Here is a 23,883-nt window from a genome sequence, read left to right as displayed (position 1 = left end):
CTCTCCTACCCTGATGGCCTTCCCTCATTCTTGTTCCAAAGCCTTTTGGAATTCAGATTCTGCTTCTGGAGTGGCACTCCGTAACCTGGCACAGCTTCTCCACCTAGGGCACCTACCACTCCTGGTGCCCCCCTTGCAGTCCAGTGACTCCCAGGCATGCGGGGAGAACAGGAAGGCTCAGGGACCCAGCCCAGCCTCCATTAAGAGCTCACTGAAACTGCCCTGGGGTGGCACACCACACTGTGCTTTCACTCAGGCTACGAGAAGCCTACAGTGCTAGCTTTACCCCTGCCACTGAAAAGCTATGTGACAGCCAAGTCCTCAGCTTCCCTGGACCTGGTTTCTCCACTGAAAAGTAGGGATAATAACACTTGCCCTGTCTGATGCATGAGGGAGTTTACAAGGATCAGATGATAGGTGAGAAATGCCGTTTGAAATCGTAAAACGCCTGCAGAACTGTGGCTAATTAAAGCTCTGTTCCAAAAAGACTCCCCGCACCGTCTGCCCCTCCAGCCTTCGCACCCTGGGAGTGGGCAGACTGCCTGTGGCTGAAGACCCACTGCCACTTCCTCTGCAACAGTGCCTGAGAGCCGGCCTCGCTAGGTATGTGGTGATCACTGACTGATTGGTATGAGGATTCAATGTTTTTGCCTCCTTCCCTGTGAAAAATCGGAGACCTTTCCACCGCCTTCTCTCACTGCCAGTTAGGAGGGTCTGATTCAGTCTTTAGCAATCTAGCACCTTCTCTGCAATCATCATTTGAAATTTTGGAGTTCTTATCACCCTGCCAACTCAGAGTCTGAGATTCCCGGAACTATAAGCTTGGAATGGAGACTACTTGCCTCAGGGCACACAGCTAGAAAGCAATACAGCCAGCTGTGTGGCCACCCCCAACGATTCTGCCTGCCCAGGCACGGCTAAGCATCCTGATCTGCAATCCCATCATACTCTTGGCATCTTTTCATTCGCTGCACTTAGCACATCATTTACCTCCTTCCTGAGGTCCCTGAGCACCTTGAGACTGTGTTAGGAGACACATTTTTGTGTTCCACTCTCTCGCCCGGGCCTAGCGCCTCTGTGACACATGTGGCCGTCCCATTTGTCTTATCTCCTGTGCTAACGACACTGAGTACAGGATCTGTCTCTTGATGCCCCTCCTGAGAGCTCTGTTAGATGCCTGGGGCACCAGAGACTAGTGGCGTCTTCCATATCTGAATCTTCACCGAGTTTGAGGAGTTGCTTCTCGTCCCCTCCAACCCTCCCATGGGCTCTCTCCTTTCTTCTCGCCCTTGCACGTGCCTTACCAAACACAGACCTACATCACAGTTGCATCTCAGCCAGGCTTCCATCGCCCCATGCTTCCAGGAGGACTTGCCCCACTCTAATTATATATACTTCTCTTGGGCCTGCTGCCTTGAAAACATCTGGCCTTTTGTGAGCTCAGTTAAGAGGCTGCTGCCTGTATCTGGTTAGCATAAGCTGAAACTGTAAAGGTCATCTGCCTTGATGTGGAAACTTCTGGAAAACCAGAATCAGGCTGATGTAGTCTCCTGTAATGTTGATGTCTACCATGGGCTAAGCGTTTCGTGCTGGTTGCTTTGTGAGCATTCCCTTGCTCAACCATCCTGGGAAGGACTGTGATTCCATTCCGCTGGTGAGGAAACACACGCAGGTTCCCTAACTTGCTGGAGGTCACACAGCTCCACGTGGTGGAAGTGGGGGTGTCACCCAGCTCAGTGTGTGAGTAAAGTTCATGCTCTTTGCACTAATGTGGTCCTCTCTGTATGCCGAGTGAGTCACCCAAATAGGACAGCGGGGATCAACCATGATAAAAGGAGGAGTGACTATTTTGACTGGATCATTCCCATCAGCCAACTAACACGCAGTGCTATCTCCCAGCTCAAAAAATAATCGTTTCCTAAAAATCAATTTTTCTTTTTTAATAGAGATACGGTTTTCCCGTGTTGCCAAGGCTGGTCTTGAACTTCTGGGCTTAAGTGATCCTCCTGACTTGGCCTCCCAACATGTTGGGATTACAAGCGTGCGTCACTTTGCTCAGCCCAATAACCTTTTTTTTTTAAATTGGAACTTTTGTTTTTGTTCGTATTTATTTATTTGAGATGGAGTTTCACGCTTGTTGCCCAGGCTGTAGTGCAATGGTGCAATCTTGGCTCACTGCAACCTCCGTCTCCTGGGTTCAAGTGATTATTTCACCTCAGCCACTTGAGTAGCTGGGATTACAGACACCTGCCACCACACCCAGCTAATTTTTGTATTTTTAGTAGAGATGGAGTTTTGCCATATTGGCCAGTCTGGTCTCAAACTCCTGACCTTGGGTGATCCACCGGCCTTGGCCTCCCAAAGTTCTGGGATTACAGGCGTGAGCCACCGTGCCTGGCTGTTTTTTTTGTTTTTTTTTTTTTTTTTGAGATAGAGTCTCGCTCTGGCGCCCAGGCTGGAGTACAGTGGCGTGATCTTGACTCACTGCAACCTCCACTTGCCAAGTTTAAGCGATTCTCCTGCCTCAGCCTCCCAAGTAGCTGGGATTACAGGCACCTGCCATGAAGCCCAGCTAATTTTTGTATTTTTAGTAGAGACGGGTTTCACCATGTTGGCCAGGCTGGTTTCAACCTACTTACCTTGGGTGATCCACTTGCCTCGGCCTCCCAAAGTGCTGGGATTACAGGCGTGAGCCACAACGACCAGCCTTGTTCTTTCTTTGAGGCATGGTCTTGCTCTGTCACTCAGGCTGGAGTGCAGTGGAGCAGGCTTGACCTCCTGGGCTCGTGATCCTCCTACCTCAGCCTCCTTAGTAGTTGGGACCACAGGTGTGCATTACCATGCCTGGCTTTTAAAAATTTTTTTAGAGGCAGGGTCACCCTATGTTGACCAGGCTGGTCTTGAACTTCTGAGCTCAAGTGATCCACCTGCCTTGGCCTCCCAATCTGCTGGGATTATAGGCGTGAACTACTGAGCCTGGCCTAGCTGCTTCTTGATGCCTTTTCTCACACCTCACATCCAATCCATCAGCAATGCCTGTTGGCTCTACTTTAAAAATAGGCCCCAGACACCCCTGACAATCCACCACTCTCCTTTTTATTTGTCTTTAGAGCTGGGATCTTGCTTTTTTGAGCAGGCTGGAGTGCAGTGGGGCGATCACAGCTCACTGCAGCCTCGAACTTCCAGGCTCAAACGATCCTCCTGCCTCAGCCTCCTGAGTAGCTGGGACTACAGGCGCACGACACCTCTCCTGGCTAATGTCACTACACTCTTTCTTGCCCAATCTACACTGCCACATTGACTTCCTTGTTTTTCCTCCACCTTGGGCCCTGACTTGTTTTATTTTCTACCTCAAAGGGTTACACACACACACACACACACACACACACACACACACACACACACACACACACACTTTACACGTGTTATCTGTCTCTCCTACAAAATACAAGCTGTATGAAGGTGGGGACTTGTTTTGTTCACTACCATGTTCCCAGGACCAGGCACTTAGCTGGTGCTCAGTAAATATACATTGGTTGATGGAAGAAGTGAACACTCAGGTGCAGGTTCCTACACTCAATGCCCTGTAGCATCTTAAGCACAGTAAAAGCTCTGGACCTAGTACCAGGGATGTAGCCAGAGGAGCTAAATCTCCATTTCCAGTGTTTCCTAGAGTGTGTCGTTCTGCACAGGGAGGCTGAGATACAGGACACGGAGGACAGACAGCAGAGCACGAAGCATGTGGCTGACATGGGGGCGACGTGCCAGGGCACTGCTGACCACTGTTCCCTGCCAGAAGAGGATTAACCATAATCCCAACCATTCACCCAGAGCTTTACCGTTTACAAGTGTTGTCACATCCGATACTGCATCTGGGCCATACAGCTGCCCCAGAAGGTGAGCAGAGGGAGGACTATGATCCCCATTATACAGATGACAACCCTGAGGTGCTGAAGGTTAAGTGTGTGGCCTGTGGCTGCACAGCAAGTGGCTGAGCCAGGTACCAAGCCAGGCCTTCTCGTCCTGCACCTGCCACTGGGTCCTGCCTAGAGCAATTTTTATCAAGTGAGACCTCTGGGACAGAATTTTTGTCTCTGGGCAAATTTCCACTGTCTGAACAAACCAAGTAAAAAACACCATGAATCATTTATTCTTTGGTTGTCTACACAGACACTTAAATACTGTATTGCTGTCATGCAGCAGCCTGTGGAGGCCCCTTGGGGTGTCTGGGCCTGTGTCCTGAGCCCTCAGCCAGGTCCAGGGGGTGCGGTGTCTGGTCATGTCCACTCCAAGAGCAGTAGCACCATGTAGAAGGCTGTGAGCAGGGTCCCCTCGGCTGAGTGGCAGACGTAGGCTCACTGCTCCACAGCCCTGAGGGACTGGCCAGCTCAGAGCGCGGGAGAGTTCCTCTCCGTGGGTCTAGTCACCCATCTATCTGACCTGGACGCTGTCATAGCTCATCCTTGGGCTTTGATTCGCTGCCCGAGAGAGACTCTTGTGCAGGTTCAGGGGGGCCCTGCTGGGCATCCAGGGGCTGCTCCTGGGAGAGGTCCATCTCTTCTGGGCTGAAAAGCATCTTCACCAGGTCATCTGCCTGCACCCTGTCCTGCAAGGACAAACCCCTGTCCATTCAGAGAGGCCTCCGGACCAGGCACTCGCTATCTTTCAGCTGCTACTTCCCAGGGGACAAGGAAGGTTCCTTAATGGCCCCAGGCTCATCTCCTTCCCAGCAGGTCCTACTCTCTGGACAAGGACAGCTGAAGTGGGGCCCAAGGACGGAAGCAAGAACTCAGCATCGCTCCCTGTCTTGACCCCTTTCCCCACCTGGATCCCGTTCACAGCAGGCCCAGGGAGGACAAGGCAATGTGACCATAATGACAGGGCATTGGAGCTGGTGTCCCAAGTGCTCCTTTCGTGTCTCGGCCACTGGCAATGGGATTGGGGGAAGGGAGAGGCAAAGCCAGGGCACTCTGGGAATGGGTCACTGCAGCACCGGCTGCTCTCACCCGCTCGCTGTGTCGAGGGTCCAGGGTGAACCACAGGGCGATGGCACAGCGCTGCCCCCTGGTGACAGCCTTCACTCCATGTGGGTTTTCAGTGCCTGAAGAGAATCCCACGGCCCTTCCACACTGAGGTTGCACCTCTGCCTAAGGGGGACAGAAAGGGAAGGGGGGGTTGCACAGGACAAAGACTGTGGTCCACTCTCAGAAGAGACATGGGCTCATTATGGCTCAGGACCGAGGGCAGCTCTTCAGGTTGGCTTCCCGAAGGCCAGAACTAAAGAGAAAGGGTGACCGGCGAGAGGAGTGATGGACACGTCTGAAAGCCCCTCTGGCTGGGGGAAGGGTACTGCCCACTGGGAAGTCCAGTTGGTTATTTTTGTCCACCGCACTTTGGGAACATCAGCTGTAGAAAATGGACTTTTTATCTCCCAGGGACAAGGACAAAGGAGCACTCACCGTCACGGTCTTGGCATCCAGTTCAGTGAAATAAAAGTTTCCGCCATCGAAGTCTCCATTGAGGTAAAGGATGGCGCTGGCAAAGGCAGGGACATCTCAACACGGCCCTTCCCCACCTCCCTCTCCCCAGAGTCTTTGCCTCCAGGTGCTCTCAACCAGCAGCAGGACGGTGGTTTTGTGTGGGAGGGAAGACTTTTAAGAACCTACACTGATGCCGCACAAACTCCACCTTTCCACTCTCCACCCTCACCTCAGAGTCCCCTGTGCCCTTCTCAGGGTGCTTCTGTACCAAGTCCACTCACACTACTGTTCCTGTCACACCACGCTATGATTCCCGCTTTGCCTATCTTCTTATCCAGCAGGTTTGGGGATACAGGGTTGGACTCTGGGAACAGCTAGCCCAAACCAGTATGTGTGTGTGCTAGGGTGGGGTAGTAGAGTGCAGGGCGCTGTGGGGCCTCTGGGAGGGCACAGACTTCCTCACCCCGCACCTGCCCCACACTCACCTGTAGTCCCGGAAGGTGTAGGCTGGGGGCTCTTTGACACACACGAGGGTCTCAGCATTCAGGATGCAGTTGTCTACGTGGACTGGATGACTATCATCCTTCCTCTCCGCCTGGACCTCTGGGGCCAATGTCACACGTTAGCACGGCAGCACCTCGGGAGATGGCACAGCTCTCTTCTTGGCAGGGGAGGTGCTTCCCAAAATGTGTCTGAGTCTATGGAATGCCCAGTGAACTAGGGGGGTGTCTTTGGCTAAGCCACAAGCCTAGGGGCCAGGACAAGTCTGCAGGCTTCCTAGGACAGTTCTTGGCAGAAGTGAGCAGGGTGTGGCAAGCAGGAATGAAGGGCTCCAACCAAGGGCAGATCCTGGGCAGAATGGCACAACCCTTGTTTGTAGCTGCACTTTACAAAATACAAAGGCCCAGGGAAGCGAGAATGAGGGGTCAGGAGGTGGGAGGGATGCAGGGCAGAGTGGTCAGCCTTCCCTCAGGACGGCAGAAGATGGGACTGAGTGGGAGGAAGTGGGGCAGAGCTGCCTAGCAAAGGGAAAGCATGAACTTCAGGGGGGCTCTGGGGTGGGGTGGGGTGGGTGAAGAAACCATGCAGGGAGAAGGTCACAAAAGGGAACAGACTGGGCTCACTGTCAAATACCAGGCAGACCATGTCTTTCCCCAATGTAAACCTTTGTGTAGGCACCATCACATCGTGGTGGGTGCCTCCTTCTCCATTCCCACTTGTCCAGCCAGTCACTAGGTCCTGTCCCTCCACCTCCTGCACCTTCCCAGGGCCTCGCTTCTCCCTCCTCCCACTGCCACTTCCTGAGTTTAGGGCTTTACCCTTGTCCACGGAGGTCACCGCCGACCAGCTTCCCTTTTTGGTTTGAAATCTCTCCGCACACACAGCAGCAAAATGAATCTTTTAAAAGTCAAGGCCTCACCACGTCCTTCACTGCTTGATGAGGCCTCTCTGGCCTCCTGGGGCCTGTGCCTGTGCTCTCCCACCGGGGGCTTGTGACACACCCAGTTGTGTATCTGACTGGTCCCTTTGGGTGTGCCCAGATTCTGACAGAATTCCAAACATCCTGAGGCAGAGGAAAGCTGTCTGATCTGTGCCACCTACCAATGGCCGTCAGTGCCAGGGGCCTGCTGAAGGCTCCAGTATGACAGAGCCGGCTCTGGGCCACATGGGATCCTTGCAGCACTGGCCGAACCTCTCGCCTTCTCAGACATGCAGAAGGGAATGTGGGTGGGTGAGGGAATGAGGCGTAAGCTCCAGGCCACTCTCACTTGTAAATCACGCAGCTCTCTCACAAATTTGGTATTTAACAATTAGTAAAAGAGAACCTGCCACATAGCTATGGTTGAGCTAAAGGATAAAAAATCCTTGAAGGTAGCTCTCCAGGATTTGGCAGCTTTCTTAGTTCCCCTGACTACCGGGCTGCACAATGCCTCCAATCCTGTGCAAATACCATCCCACCACCCAGTGTACTCCGTAATCGTATTCATCCTGCAAAACTCCCATCGCTTCCTCGGGAAGCCTTCTTTTTGCTGTTGTTATTATTTTTGCTTTTAACAAACCCTTCTGTTGAGGGCTGACTTTCAACAGGTGGCAGCGAGGGAGCTGCTCAGCTCTGTATGAAATCCTGACCGGGAAGCAGGTCCTCTGCGAATGGTTTAGCGCCAGCTTCCCCATGAACGTGCGTTGTGTGACGAGTGAGGGGAGGCCACCTTTCTGGCTGCACCCCGTTTCCCTCTGGGAAGCCTTCTTGATAGCCAGGTAGGTTGACTATAACTTCCTCCATGCTACTGTGGCATGCATCACACTGGGATGCCACTCATTTGTTTACATTGGTTCCCCAACTGGAGAAAAGGGATCGCATCCTATTCTCTGTGTCCTCAGCATCCAGCACAGAGCTGAGATGCAGCATGTGTGGGAGCCTGCGGGGGTGATGAGTCCCACCTTCGATGGCAGTGCGGCACACCAGATGAGAGTAGGAGAAGTAGAGGGGCGTGTCCAGGCGGAAGTAGGACTCCATGATGCGCCGCACCTTCTCCGTCACGTTGTAGTACAGGTGGGCACTCTGCAGAGGAACTTTGCCTTCTTGCCCCAGCTGCCAAGGAAACAGGTGGTCAGCTGCCCTGAACGCCTGATATGGTTTGGCTCTGTGTCCCCACCCAAATCTTATCTTGTAGCTCCCATAATTCCCATGTGTTGTGGAAGGGACCCAGTGGGAGATGACTGAATCATGGGGGTGGATCTTTCCCGTGCCATTCTCATAACAGTGAGTAAATCTCACGAGATCTGATGGCTTTAAAAAAATGGGAGTTTGCCTGCAGAAGTTCTCCCTTTGCCTGCTGCCATCCATGTAAGACGTGACTTGTTCCTCCTTGCCTTCTACCATGACTGTGAGGCTACCCCAGCCACATGGAACTGTAAGAGTCCAGTTAAACCTCTTTCTTTTGTAAATTGCCCAGTCTTGGGTATGTCTTTATCAGCAGTGTGAAAACGGACAAATACAACGCCCCTCTTTGGGCTGCCAGAGACAATGAGGACTAGGCCCATCTCACATCCCCGCACCCCCACTGAAGCTGCAGCCTCTGCTGCCCATGCCCAATACCTCTACCATATTCCTCTTCCTCCTCTCCTTCCTCTCTCTATGAGCACTCTGTGCATCCTGCACAGAAGCACAGCCCTCTGAAATCAGCCTTTCTTCGGAAAGCATTCTCATAGCTTTGGCCAGCAGTCTTAACTGCTCACTTTGCTTTTATTACACTCGGTCGAACAGCGAGGATTCGAAAGAGAACCTCACTCAACATAACTCATCTTCACTTCCTGGCAACAGGAATGTTGGCAGGTGGACCCTCTTCACCTTTCCTGGCACCAGCCCCAACTCCTCCTCAAAGCCTGAGCTTCCCCCTTTCCCACCGCTTTCTCCACACTCTAGAATGCCAAGTGTTGATCTTACCTTGAGGGCTTTGAAGACAGTGACACCATAGAACTTTTCATTGGGAGTATGTGGGGAGGTTTGACCCCGGTAGCCATCTCCTGAGGTTGCTGCCACCTACAAGGCCCAAAACACAAGGTGATGTTAGCCACGACAGCTGAGGGCTTGAGAAGAGGTGGTCAACTGCAGCCAGCAAGAGGAAGGTGAAGGCTACCACCCAAGGGGCACTTGATGGGGGGAAGCTGGACCCTCAGGGGAAAGTGCAGTCACTGGGCTTCCCTTACGTTGGTCAGTCTCTGCAGCTCCTGACATTCATGGTCAGAGATTACACCGTCCATCACCACCCGCTGGGAACCATTCAGGAGTCTGGAGTTCATGGTGAGACTGATGCCTTCATACAGCAGGGGGCCACCTGCAAAGCAATGACAAAACTTTAGCTAAATCTAGCAGCAGCTCTGACCAAAGACTCTCCATTAGATATTGCCTCCTTGTCATAAACAGAAATTCCAGCTGTTTCCTTTTCACCAGCAAAATCTCCCGCTAGGTCATTTTCAAAGGCAGAATAGTCCAGAGGACAGAACATAGAGCTGAAAGATGAGATTCCCAGTCCCAGCTCCATGACCAAATAGCTGCTAGCTCTTGGGCCATGACACACTGTTGAGGAAACATCAGAAACACAATCCTAAAACATGAGCTCGAGAATGAGGAAGAACTGACTTTGACTCCTAGATCCTCCATTGATTAGCTGTGTGACCTTGGCAAGTTACTTAACCTCCCTGAGGTTAATTTTAATTAATTAAAATGTTCTCATCGGTCAAACAGCATCTACCTTATATGTTTGATGCCAGTATAATGTTAAGAACAAGGAAGGCAAGTTAAACACTTAGCACGACATTTGGCAGATGGTAAGTCCTCAAAAGTTTGGCTACCATGATATCATCATTTTCATTTAAAATAAGGATCTTGCAATCTGCATGACCCATCTCTCAGACAATTGTAAGAATCAAGAGAAATAACAAAGTGAAAGTGGTCTGAAAACAAAGGAATGCTGGACAAATTATTTTCATACACTAATCTTGTTTAATTAACCTCTGTTAATTTAAGCAACTATAGGGCAAAGGTCAACATTTCTCTCTTACAGTTCTCACGGTGTTTCTCTGTGCTAGGGACATACTAATACTAGAGACTCAGTTCAACTCCACTCGATAACTGAGGCTTCAGTGTGTACCAAGAACTGTGCCAGACAGGGTGAGAGATGAATCCTAGAAGCAGTACCTGTTCTCTAACAATTATGCAAATAACTAGCACAAGACAGATCGTAAATGCCCTAAGAAGTTCAAAAGAAAGGAGGGCACTCCAATCATCTGGGAGGTTAAGAAAGGCTTTACGGCTGGGCATGGTGGCTCACACCTGTAATCCCAGCACTTTGGGAGGCCGAGGTGAGTGGATCACAAGGTCAGGAGTTTGAGACCAGCCTGGCCAACATGGTGAAACCCTGTATCTACTAAAAACACAAAAAAATGAGTCAGGCATGGTGCCACATGCCTGTAATCCCAGCTACTCAGGAGGCTGAGGCAGGAGAATTGTTTGATGATCCCGGGATGTGGAGGTTGCAATGAGCAAAGATTGCACCACTGCACTCCAGTCTGGCAACAGAGCGAGACTCCGCCTCCAAAAAGGAAAAAGAAAGGCTTTGCAGGGTGTATCTCAGATGCCCTCATGGGCAGGGATGGTGGGAAGCATACTAGGAGAGCCAGGCATAAACACAGACTGGTGGGCAGCAGGCAGGCTTATGGAACAAGGTGCAGTCCTGTGTGAAGAGAAGGTGTAAACAGGACAACAGTAGAACATTCAGTTAAGGGGCAGGCACGGAGGATGGGTCAGAGGCCAGTGTGTGGAAGACTGGCCTAGCTACCATGAGCAGGCAGAGGGAAGGACAGGCCAGGCGAGGAGAGGGTGGGTACAGATAGGAGGTGCCAGGCCCTGAAGGAGACCTGAGGCAATGAAAAACAGAAAAGGCTGGGGAGAGAGCTGAGAAGCAGCACTGCAGAGCAGAGCCACAATCAGTAGGCCTTCCCAGCAGCTTGCAGGGGATGGGCACAGGAGGAAGAGGAGTCAAAGGAGGCCTGAAGGCGTTGAGTCTCGGTAACAGGACGAATGGTGAAAACTGGGAGAAAAGAGTTTGGGAGTGGGGAGACAGGATGAGTTAATACCTATAGAAGTGGACAACACTAGTCACTCGTGTTTCTGTGACACAGGAGTCTTACTTTCTTTTTTATTTTTTTTAAAGATGAGGTCTTGCTATATTGCCCAGGCTGGATTCAAACTCCGGGGGTCAAGCGATCCTCCTGCCTCAGCCTGCCGAGTAGCTGGGATTATAGGTGTGCACCACTACATCCTGGAGTCTGATTTCTGAACCAAAGGACAATTCTCAGTGCTCTTTCCAGTTGAAAGTCCCGCTGGTGAGTTAGGAAGGATGCCCACTGAACTGGGACCCTGAGGCTGGCTCATGGTGAGTTCTGTAATGCTGGGGTGCAGCACTGCCTGGCAAACGTGAGGTGACCTGCCTGGCTCCCTGAAGACAGTCAGACATGCCCCTATCTCTGTCCTCTCACCTTCCCGGGTCAGTCTGCTCACATCCAATGACTCCTTGGTCTTCTCTTCCACTAGGGTCTCAATTTCCTTCATAAGGTTCCCAATCTCCTGGGAGATGCGTACGGCTGTTTCCCGTTCTGACCTATGGGCACAGCCGCTCTGAGGACTGCATTCGAAGGCCAGCCCTGGGCTCCACCCCAACTTCCCAAACTGGACCTGCCCACCCCTTGCCAGGAGTTCACATCTGCCTAGGCTCAGGAAGCCTCAAGTGCTTCATCAGACTGATCCAACCATGCAGTTTCTTCAAGGTCCTCACTTCTGTTTCTCTTGCAATCTCTTGGGAATCACCTCTTCCGGAGTCCATGAATCCTAAGTAGGTCCGGAAGAAATGAAAAAGGTAAGATGATCTACTTAATCTTCCAGGTGTCTCAATGCATAAAATAGGCCCACAGAAGTAATCCAGCTCATCACCCTCTTCCTTTCAGGAGACAAAATGGGAGGTTTCCACATCTAAGTCACTTCTAGCTGCCCAGTGTTCCCCTTTCATCTGTCTCTCATCCCTGCCTTGCACAGATCCCAGGCTAGGCTCAGCCTCCAACAAGTTTTCTGTCAGAATTGCACAGTGTTCCCCTCGTCCCCATTCGTCTCCCCCGCTCACTCTGTCCCTGCGCCCTTCCAGCTCCTGTACCCTAGCTCACCGGATCCACAAAGGGGATTCCAAAAACATCATAAGCGAAGAAGAGCAGCTCTTTCTCCAGAAGGCTTCGCTGTCGGTACTCTTTGGCACTCTGCGGGTACAAAGGCAAACAAGTCCCCCAGAACTCAGCCCTGGCTTTTAACCTCTGGGGGTTCCCCTCCCTGGCACCCCACACTGACGCTCCCATGTGACCTGAGGCCTCCTTCTCCCTACCAATGCTCTCTGTCTGTTCCTCAGTTTGGGACAAAAGTCTAATTTCTGTGTCCAAGGGTTTCTCTGCCTGGCACAAGCAATAGTACCTCTGAGGTACCGGAATAACCAGGCTTTACTTAAGGGAAAAAGCCCTGCTCCTCCCCCATCCCAACCCCCATTAGTCTCTAGGACAGAAAATCTGATGATTCTTAGAAGTAGAAATATTCTTCAAAGAAGGAGAATTCCTTCTTGACTTCTACAGGAGTCCACAAAGCAGGAAAAGGAATCAGGCATTAGGCAACTGACATGTTATTCATTTAATCTTTATAGCCACATCTGAGGTTGATACTAGTATGCTCATTCTACAGAGGAAGCATCTGAGGCACAGAGATGTACCACTGTCTAAGGTGACACTACAGGACATGGGAGAGCAGGGACCTACAGTCAAACCCAGGTCTTCTGTTATCTTTTTTTTTTTTTTTTTTCATAGCAGAATGTGCATTTGGACAGACAGAGCCGGGTCTTTACAGTCCTAAAGCCCATGTGCTTTCTGTTCTGCCACCTGCCTCCTCTCAGACCCTAACCAGGCCACACCCCTCCCTGAGAATGAGCAGCTGCAGTGGGAGGGCCTGGCACTCTGGCCTTCCCACGTGGACTCCCGGGCAAGGCTTACCCAGGGCAAGGAAACTGAGTACCTTCCAGGGTCACATCTTTCCCTAGGTGCCCTGCTAATCTCCAAGCAGCAGGAGGAGGAAGGAAGAGAAAAATAAGACATCATCAGTTGAAATAAAACATGAAGCAGTTCAAGGAGGAATTAAAGGAGTCAATGAATCCTATGTCATCTACTATATTTACCTAAGAGGAAGAGAGACGCTTTCTCCTCAGGAGTTTACATTACTGGCTTCTGTCACCAAGTGCTATGTTATCTCATTTAATCCTCTCCAATTACCCTATAAGGCTGCTATGAAGCAAACCCCACTTCCATCCTTTATTCATTCCACGCTCATTTACTGAGTGTCAGCCATGTGTCTGGAGCTGTGCCTACACTGGGGCCAAGCAGGGAACAGATTCCGGTCATCACCGACTGGCCACAAGCCACTGCACAAGTTGCTTCCTCTCTCAGATGCTAACAGTCCTCATCCCTAAAGTGGGAAGAAGACTGCCCACCTTGCAGGGCAGCTGTGATGATTAAATGGGATGATGGATACAGCCCACCCTGCACAGAGCTTCACCTGGACAGGGGCTCAACAAATGTTAGTTACCATCTTTCCAAAAGGGGACTTCTAGTTACAAATGCGAGATTGGCCACATGGGTTTATTTCCCCTCACTCCCCTCAGGCTCCCCTTAATGGCCATAAGGCAGGGAAAAGGTATTAACCAAGCAAGACGAAAGAGACTGAAAGTGCCATCTTAAAGCCAGATGGTCACCATCTAGTGGCCAAAGAGGACAACTACAAAGACAACACACACGGGAGGGACAGCAAGAGGCTGTTTCTACTGGAGCCTCTCAGACTCCCCAGGGCTGGGAAGGAAGAGCCTGGGTGTTTCCCTTCAGCGCAGCAGCCTTTGTGTTTTACAGATATTTCTCCCGGTTTTGGAGTGAGACAAGGAAAACGCTGAAAGATGGGAGAGAGAACAAACAATGGCAGGAAGAAGAAGAGATGGGAAAGAAAATGGAGACAGAAAACAGGTGAACAGGAAAAAAAAAACAAAAAACAAATAACCCAGCATTAAGTGAAAAAGATAGATCTTGGCCAAACAATATCGAGTGTCCAAGTTAGGGGTGCCAAGAGGGGAAAGAACATGCCCGCCGCGCAGTTCTACAGGACTCAGAGAACAGACTTCTGGGCCCAGATAACACTAATTGAGGCTCCTGTGTACTCCCCACACTCCCTCCTGTGCTGTGCTCCTTTCTCCTCTGAATAACAAGCCGAGTGGGTGAACTCACATCTGACCCCGACACTGACACCTGGCTCCTGCCCTGCACGCGCAGCACTGACTCCCCTCTGCTACCCCACTCTTCCGCCCTCAGGTCTGCATTCAGGAGTTCAGCTGGCAGCTGTCATAACAGAAGGAAGTTTCTCACCTCACGGGGGCCAATGGATCTGGCGTGTTCTTCTCCAAGCATAGCTGCATAATAGGCCAAATTTTGGTTCATCACCTCGTCATTGGGGAAGAAGAGAAGATAGGTCTTGGCACATTCAACAGCCTGTGTATAATTCCCAACTGCAAAGTGGAAAGAAGAATGGCTGAGAGGAAAGGGTCAAAAGGAAAGGATCAAATCCTGGCACCAGGGACCACTTGGTGCTCAGTCTCCGCAAAGCTTAGGCAATGGCAACATGACAAGGTGGTGCCTGCTACTTAACATCATGGCCTGATTTCAGGGGCAGAAGTTATGGAATACACATAGAATGTGTGATTAATTTTAAGGTGAGGTGGTCAGTGTCCTCAGGGCTGCCTAACAATGAAAGAGAAAAGAATCAGAATTCTCTGCATGCCCACATCTTTAAAGATGCACAAATAATTCAAATACTCCTTAATATTCTGCCTCAATACACTCAATCATTAGATCAATTTCTCTGTCTTCCTACCTTCTTTTTTCTATAGATTTTCAGAAGACGGGGAAGATTACAATAGCAGACTGTCTCTTTGGCAGAATAGTTCTTGTTGATATTTGTTAGTCACCTCAACTCAACTGTAAATACTGTACACTCATCAATATGTTTGTAATGCTTAGCACACAGTGGGAACTCTGCAAACAGTTGGTTTTCTGGGTATTAATTGGCAGCCCCACAAAAGCATCAGTGCTATATCAGGGAGAGGGCTGGCAAATGTCCTCTGAGCTAAACAGTGGCACACCCTTACTTTCGCTATTAACTTTAATTCGAAAGCAAAAATAGATTACAAGTTATAGAAGGCACAAGAAATGAGGTCCTAAGTCTCCCTCCCCCAGCTTTTTGGGTTGCTGGTATTGGCTTCCTAGGCCAGTTGCTTATAACAAACTACCCAAGGATCACTTGGCATGGTGCCTCCCGTAGCTACTGAAAGAAGCCAAACACCTTGAGGAAGTAAGTGGCTGTAATCCCTGTCCACCTTGCCTTTAGCTTCTTAGTTAGCCAGCAGAGAAAGAGGAAGGAAAGCAGGCCTTACTGTTATAGTAGGCAAACTGCAGATAATTATAATGGGATGGGAGGAAGTCTTCAAAGGGCTTCTCTCGACTTGGGTGGGAAGCAAGCTCAGTGACGCAGTTCTGCTTACAGCTGAGGACCTGGATATAATGATCTGAAAGGAATCAAAGAGGCGGAATAACTATGAGGTCACTCTTTAGGACTCAAATTCTGGTTAAAATGAACGCATTCAAATGGAAGCAATTTTTCATCGGCTTCTCAGATTTAATAAATTGAGGGATGAGGGTGAAGATTCTCCATTTATATTATCAGATGGTGACCTTAGAGTCCCAGGAGGCCTGGTTGAAGGTCTGGTTCTGAACTGCACCCACCTGTGATGGCCTGGAAGAGGTCAGCGTTGTACTCAAGGTAGTTGTAGCCATCGTAGTCATAGGGCCCTTCGCAGAGGGCATGGCACTCCTCATAGGCCACAAAGTACTCGTGCAGCGCCGCCTCTAGGTGGGGCACGGCTTCCTGTGGCTGTTCCTCTGAGTAGAGTCGCACTCCCAGTCGAAATTCTTGCTACTGGGAAGAAGGAGCACTCAAACGCAGGCCACAGAGGAGGAACCCACTCTCCTTGACCTCAGCCATCTTCACGGGGGTCCTAATTTCCTGTTCCTCAGGTTACGGATGGAAAGGGGTGACCTGGGTGCCACTATATAATGAAGGCCTTTTGTAAATGGTCTTTACATGTTCCTCCGGAAATTTTAAAACATTTAGCTTTTTTTGAGACAGAGTCTCACTCTGTTGCCCAGGCTGGAGTGCAGTGGCACAATCTCAGCTCACTGCAACCTCCTCTTCCTGGGTTCAAACGATTCTCTTGCCTCAGCCTACCTAGTAGCTGGGATTACAGGCACGTACCACCGTGCCCAGCTAATTTTTGTATTTTAGTAAAGATGGGGTTTCACCATGTTGGCCAGGCTGGTCTCGAACTCCTAAGCTCAAGCAATCCTCCCACCTTGGCCTCCTAAAGTGCTGGGATTATAGGTGGGAGCCACCGTGCCTGGCCAAAAAACATCTAACTCTTAATCTGGATGAAAGATATCTGGGAGTTCATTATGATTTTCTTTTACTTTTCTTCCCTCCCCCGGCCCCCACCAAATTAGTAACAGATTCTTGCACTTTTTTTTTGAGACAGAGTTTCACTCTTGTTGCCCAGGCTAGAGCGCAATGGTGCAATCTTGGCTCACCGCATCCTCTGCCTCTGGGGTTCAAGCAATTCTCCTGCCTCAGCCTCCAGAGTAGCTGGGATTACAGGCATGCACCACCATGCCCGGCTAATTTTGTATTTTTAGTAGAGACAGGGTTTCTTCATGTTGGTCTGGCTGGTCTCGAACTCCTGACCTCAGGTGATACACACGCCTTGGCCTCCCAAAGTGCTTACAGGCGTAAGCCACCGCGCCTGTGCCAGATTCTTGCGCTTTTTTGTAGGGCTAACAGTTTTCAAATAAACACAACTTACATTTTTTTTGTTTTGTTTTGAGACAGAGTCTTTTTTTTTTTTTTCTGAGACAGACAGCCCAGGCTGGAGGGCAGTGGCGTGATCTTGGCTCCCTGCATCCTCCACTTCCTGGGTTCAAGTGATTCTAGCACCTCAGCCTCCTGAGAAGCTGGGATTACAGGCATGCACCACAACACCTGGTTAATTTTTGTATTTTTAGTAGAGACAGAATTTCACCATGTTGGCCAGGCTGGTCTTGAACTTCTGGCCTCAAGTGATCCACTCACCATGGCCTCCCAAAGTGCTGGGATTACAGGTATAAGCCACCATGCCTGGCTGACATAACTTACTTTTTTTGTGTGTGTGTGTGATGGAGTCTCACTCTGTCACCCAGGCTGGAGTGCAGTGGCACAATGTCAGCTCACTGCAACGTCCGCCTCCCAGTTCAAGTGATTCTCCTGCCTCAGGCTCCTGAGTAGCTGGGACTATAGGCACACACTACCATGCTCAGCTAATTTGTGTATTTTTAGTAGAAACAGGGATTCACCATGTTGGGCAGGATGGTCTCGATCTCCTGACCTTGTGATCTGCCCGCCTTGGCCTCCCAGAGTGCTGGGATGACAGGTGTGAGCCACTGAACCCGGCCACAATTTACCTTTAAAAGTCATTCTTTTCTTTTCTTTTTTTTGACTCTTGCTTTGTCACCCAGGCTGGAGTACAGTGGCACGATCTCAGCTCACTGCAACCTCCGCCTTCCAGGTTCAAGCTATTCTCTTGCCTTCACCTTGAGTAGCTGGGATTACAAGCATGCGCCACCATGCCTGGCTAATTTTTGTATTTTTAGTAGAGATGGGGTTTCACCATATTGGCCAGGCTGGTCTCAAACTCCTGACCTTAAGTGTACCACCCGCCTCGGCCTCCCAAAGTACTGGGATTATAGGTGTGAGCCACTGTGCCCAGCCTAAAAGTCATTCTTACATTGTTTCTAACATTCTTGGTTCATAATTAAATGTAAGGAACCATAAGCTCTCTATAAAATGCTGTATCATCACAGACAATCTCTCCTTTGGAATAGACTTTTCCTGCTAAACAAACAGAATAAGAACATTGAGGGCTACTGTAACATTTATTGTAGTGAAAATCAAAAATGTACATGACCAAAAAAATGTGACTAGTGAATGAATATAGTCTCCGCATAAGATGGACTATCATGCAGCCATAAACAATTATGTTTTCAAATAAAACTGAAGACATGAGAAAAGGCTGATACTAATGTTAGCTAAAAAATGATGACAGGGCTGGGCATGGTGACTCACACCTGTAATGCCAGCAGTTTGGGAGGCCAAGGTGGTAGGATCGCTTGAGCCCAGGAGTTTGAAATCAGCCTGGGCAACACAGTGAGACCCCATCTCTACAAAAAATAAAAACAATAGGTGGGTGTGGTAGTGCATACCTGTAGTTCCAGCTATTTGGGAGGCTGAGGCGGGTGGATCACTTGAGCCCAGGAGGTCAAGGCTGCAGTGAGCCATGATCACACCACTGCACTGCAGCCTGGACAACAAAGTGAGACCCTGTCTCAAAAAAATAAAAATAAAAAAAGATGATAAAAAATGCATACACAATATAACACCAAATTAGATGAAAAAAATTATATACGGAAGACTATCTAAACTGGTTTTCTTAAGGTGGCAGTATTACAAATGATTACTTTTTGTTTTATACTTATCTACATTTCTACAATGTTATACAATGAACATTTATTACTTCTGTAATGTAATTAGAAAACAACCTTAGCAATGTCATTTAAAAAAAACGAAAGAATGCATGCCTGTAGTCCCAACTACTCAGGAGGCCGAGACTGGAGAGTCTCTTGAGTCCAGGAATTTGAGGTTACAGTGACCTATGATCAAGCCACTGCACTCTAGCCTGGGTGACAGAGCAAGACTCTGTCTCTAAAATAAACTTAAAAAGAAAGAGAGAAAGAAGGGGATAAAGTTTTTTTTTCACCATATGGGGTTGAGTCTCAAGATCCTTGAAGTCGGCCTCCTTTACTCCAGACATGGTTTGGTAATAGTCTAGGTTCTGCCGCATCTCCATGTGCTCAGGATTGCCCATGAAGAAGGTGTGTGCTGCAGCGACAGCTTTCTCCAACTTGTTGATCTAAGAACGAAGCATGAGAAGGTAATGCTCACATCCAAACTCTGAATGTTTGTGTCCACATGAGCAGTCTACATAAACAGGAAATCCCTGCTCCCCGAGCCCTCCACTCAGCATGCCCAGCCCTGCCAGCCCCAAGAAGCACACCTATTGCAGGAACTACCCACCAGAGATTAGGAGCACAGTGCCCTGGGCAGATTTGTAGCTCTTTCCCAAGTCAGATTTAGGGGTTCCCCAGATGATAGGAAGTAGCAATGTTGTATTTTAAAACAAAGGTCATATTGTATGGGGAGTGCTGTGAAAGACTGACTGCCCATATGATATGTTTTCATGCTGGGCGCGGTGGCTCACATCGGTAATCCCAGCATTTTTAGAGGCCGAGGCAGGTGGATCACTTGAGCTCAGGCGTTCAAGACCAGACTGGGCAACATGGTGAAACCCTGTCTTTACAAAAAATACAAAAATTACATGGTACTGTATGTCTGTAGTCCCAGCTATTCAGCAGGCTAAGGTGGGAGGATCGCTTGGGTCTGGGAGGCAGAGGTTACAGTGAGCCGAGATGGTGCCACAGCATTCCAGCTTGGGTGACAGAGCAGGATCCTGACTCAAAAAAAAAAAAAAAAAAAAGAATACATATATATATTTCATGATTCAAATGTAATGCCTGACCTGAAAAAATTCTGTGGCTTCAAGGATTTAGGGGTAGAGAAAAAAGAGCAGCTAACAGACTATGCCTAAGAATTTTCCTAGAATTTTTTTTTTTTTGCATAAAATAAAATGAAGCATTCTTGAGACATTTAGGGAAAATGTGGATGGCTAAAAATTCTAAGGTCCTTTACTAAGTCCAGACATGTACTTTCTGACTCAAAGCTCAGGGCTCATGAGGTTCAAACAAATAGGTCTAAGAAATCTGAGGGGTTGGTCGGGGGCGGCAGTTTGCGCCTGTAATCCCAGCACTTTGGGAGGCCAAGGGGGGCAGATCACTTGAGGTCAGGAGTTTGAGACCAGCCTGGCCAACATGATGAAACCCTGTCTCTACTAAAAATACAAAAATTAGCTGGGTGTTGTGGCGCACACCTGTAATCCCAGCTACTTGGGAGGCTGAGGTAGGAGAATCGCTTGAACCAGAGGTGGAGGTTACAGCGAGCTGAGATGGCCACACTGCACTCCAGCCTGGGTGACAGAGTGAGACTCCGTTTCAAAAAAAAAAAAAAAAAGCAATCCAAGGGGGAGAAAGAAATAGGCTACAGACTACAACAATACCCACAGCAATGGACTCCAGCATATCAAAGTAACACAGGTTTCATATATAGAATCCAACCAAATAAATCACTGATGATCTAGTAATTAACTGTGTGGACACTGGTATCAAAGAGACCGGCCATGGCCAGGCACAGGGGCTCATGCCTGTAATCCCAGCACTTTGGGAGGCTGAGGTGGGCGGATCATGAGGTCAGGAGTTTGAGACCAGCCTGACCAACATGGTGAAACCCCGTCTCTACTAAAAATACAAAAAATAGCTGGGCGTGGTGGCATGCGCCTGTAATCCCAGCTACTCAGGAGGCTGAGGCAGGACAATTGCTTGAACCCAGGAGGCAGAGGTTGCAGTGAGCTGAGATCGCACCATTGCACTCAAGCTTGGGTAATGAGAGCGAAACTCCGTCTCAAAAAAAAAAAAAAAAAGAAAAGAGGGCCAGCCGTGGTGGCTCATGCCTGTAATCCCAGCACTTTGGGAGGCCGAGGAGGACGGATCACGAGGTCAGGAGATCGAGACCATCCTGGCCAATATGGTGAAACCCCGTCTCTACTAAAAATACAAAAATTAGCCGGGTGTGATGGCATGTGCCTGTAATCCCAGCTACTCGACAGGCTGAGGCAGAAGAATCATTTGAACCAGGAAGTCAGAGGTTGCAGTGAGCCAAGATCGCTACTGCACTCCAGCCTGGCAACAGAGCAAGACTCTGTCTCAAAAAAAAGAAAAAGAAAAGAGACCGGCCAGCAGCAAATCTGGGCTTAATGACTCACTGACTGGCTGGGCAGTAGACAAGATATTTAAAGTTTACTTTCTAAACTCAGTTTCCCTAATCTATCATCTGGAGATAGCATTCTGTAGCTATCTCCTAGCATTGTTGAGAGTTCAAAGAGATAATAATACATGCAGCCTGTAATACATGGTGCTGGGCACAGATCAAGTGCTCCATAAATTTTAGATGGTATGATTAATATGCTAAGAAAACTTATTTCCTTATCACTGGTACTAGTAAAGGCACACTAAAGGAGTCAGCCCTGGTTAGGTGACCCAAGGTAAATAACTCCCCATCTCTGTACCTCAGTTTCTTTAACTGTAAAATTAGAAATTTTCTCAGGTCTGTCCCTTTTATGGAATTACTCTATCTCTTGTATCTTTCAGCACTGCTCCTGCCTGTCTCTGTTCTCCCTCATGTCCTCACTCCTCTCTCCACCCCCAGTCTTCTTTACTCCCTAAGCACTGAGGTACTTAACCTCCTCTCTTGTGGACAAATGCCTGTCTCCTAATCATGTGCCACCAGTTTCTCCTTCTTCCAAGGCTCATTCACCATGGTTTCCAGAATGAGTGTTTTAAAACCCAAATCTGAGGATGGCTCCCTGCAGTCCGCAGAATTCTCTTCCAAATTTGGCCTCAGTGACCATTCTAGCCTCTTCTCCTACTACTCCCCACACACACCTCGACATTGCAATCACAACAATTCATTTTTTTTCCTGAATACATCATGCTTTGGTTCTACTTTTCCCTCTATCTGGAGGAGCCTTCCTTCCTCTCCCCCTGACAATACTTAGGACGGGCTTCAATATTACCTCTTCTTTGAAGTCTAATTTCTCTGAGATAAAGCTAGAGTCTCCCTCCTTTGTGCTCCCACAGCCCTAAGTATATGCCCTTGCAGTATCCCTTACTACAGTAACTCTTAACATCAAAGCAAGACAAAGCAAAGATGTTAGTCGAGCATTTAAGTACCTGTACAAGAACTGGAATGCAGTAGGCATGCAATACATGTTTGTCAAGTAATTTTAGAAAGTGCTATGATGAAGCGACATAACCAAAGACATAATGCAATTATTTTGATTTCAAGTCCAGCGCTCTTCTGAGTAACTAGGAAAAATGAAGGGAACTGTGTAGGCAGAATGTTGTGGAGGGGTGGAAATCTGGGGTCCCCAAGAGTCTCTCAGTCTCTCTTTAGGTCGAATCGAAGGTCTTTTAAACTACAGATATAACAGATATAATGCACAGCTCTTTCTCCCCCCACCCCCAATACAGCGGGACTAATAACAGCATCTACCTGACAGGATATTGTGAAGATTAGGGCAAATGCGTTAATAAAGGCAAACTGCTTAAAATACTGCCTGAAGTACGTGCTGGCTATCATCATCATCATCATCATCATTATCATCATCATCGTCACCATCACCACCACCAAACAAGCCTGGAACGCTCCAAGCCCAAGTGTACACTTGAAAACATGGCATTCTGGCATTCCTAAAAATACTCATGTTCTTTGTAAACCTGACAGACTAGCCAGAGGGTCCCCCCGACAGGCAGGGCCAGACAGCCCCTGCTGGCGACGTGGCAACCTCACATCCTGAAACAGAGCTGCTGAATCAAACAGCAGGAAAAGCACCACTGGAAAACCAACCGGAAGGAACATATTGTAGACCGCTACTAGCTTCTCAGTCGGACACTTAAAATGACATTAGGATGGGAGACCCAAACTACCGCTTTAATTCCCTGCAGGAGATTTCCCAGGGAACAAAATGGCCATGAGTTTTGCTTGGCCTGTGCCCTAACCCCAGGCTGGACCTCTGGGGTTAGCAACTGCCCATGCGAACTGGGCGAGGAAGGTCTCCTGCCAGGGAGCAGCTCTCCCCGGCTCCGAGGAGAGCTCCCCAGCCAGGAGGCCACTTTCCCCTCCCTGCGGACACTTCCCCGATCCCCCTGGCTCCCCAGGTCCCCTGCAACATTCCTCTCCCCAGAAGGACCCCGGCCGCCCGGCTCCGGGCTGGTCTGCACCTTGAAGTAGGCGACCTGCAGGTAGTTGTAGGGGCTCCGCTTGCGGAACTCCAGCTCCATCTCTTCGCTGAGCGAGTGGGCGGCCGGCGGCCCGAGGCAGCCGCGCAGGCAGGCGGCGCGGCGCAGGAGGCCCCCGAAGAAGCTCAGGTCGCGCAGGGCTGCGGCGCCCGAGGCCTGGGCCGGGCTGGGGAGCGATTCAGGGTCCAGCTCCCACGGGAAGTCGGCGGCACACCGGGTGCGGCAGCGCAGGCGAAGGGCGCGGAGGGCGGCCCGGGAGCGCAGCGCCCGTTCCATGCTCAGGACCACCCCGGGCCAGTCCCCGCGCGCATAGGCTGCGGTCCCCTCCGCGAAGAGCAGATCAGGAGTCACCACGCCCCATCCTGCCTCGGACTCGACCTCGGCTTGGGAGGCAGCGGCCACGACAGCCAGCAGTGTGGTCAGCAGCTTCAACGCGCGTGCCGCCATCGTCTCCTCAGACCTAACGGGACCGATAGCCACCCAACACAGAGGCCGGAGTCCCACCCCCGGAGAAGGCCCGCCCCCGGGCGAAGCCCCACCTCCCAAGCCGGGCGGCGCATGCCCACGAGGCTTGCACCGCCTCTTTTCCTTTCAGTCAACCCAGATACCCCCACCGGCCCTCAGCGAATCCCGGCGCGTCAGCCGGAGCCCCGCCTCCGAGCTCAGG

At 49.8% G+C, this 23,883-nt stretch overlaps 1 protein-coding gene across 1 annotated transcript; it reads right to left on the bottom strand.

Annotated features, from left to right (window-relative positions):
- Window positions 1-4,134: 4,134 nt before the first annotated feature.
- On the bottom strand, window positions 4,135-23,714 carry P3H1 (prolyl 3-hydroxylase 1). The gene is given in 15 exon segments (NM_001258160.1): window positions 4,135-4,606; window positions 5,007-5,147; window positions 5,460-5,535; window positions 5,966-6,083; window positions 7,923-8,073; window positions 8,929-9,024; window positions 9,192-9,319; window positions 11,523-11,644; window positions 11,819-11,871; window positions 12,201-12,290; window positions 14,478-14,617; window positions 15,542-15,673; window positions 15,891-16,080; window positions 19,007-19,159; window positions 23,199-23,714. Coding segments are annotated over 15 exon segments (2,211 nt in total). The 5' UTR covers window positions 23,664-23,714; the 3' UTR covers window positions 4,135-4,450.
- Between the last annotated feature and the right edge of the window lie 169 nt (window positions 23,715-23,883).

The sequence above is a fragment of the Macaca mulatta genome, chromosome 1 (assembly GCF_049350105.2).
Source record: "Macaca mulatta isolate MMU2019108-1 chromosome 1, T2T-MMU8v2.0, whole genome shotgun sequence".
Taxonomy (NCBI): Eukaryota; Metazoa; Chordata; class Mammalia; order Primates; family Cercopithecidae; genus Macaca; species Macaca mulatta.
Note: the sequence above shows the minus strand (reverse complement) of the source record. Positions and strands in the feature narration are given on the sequence as shown.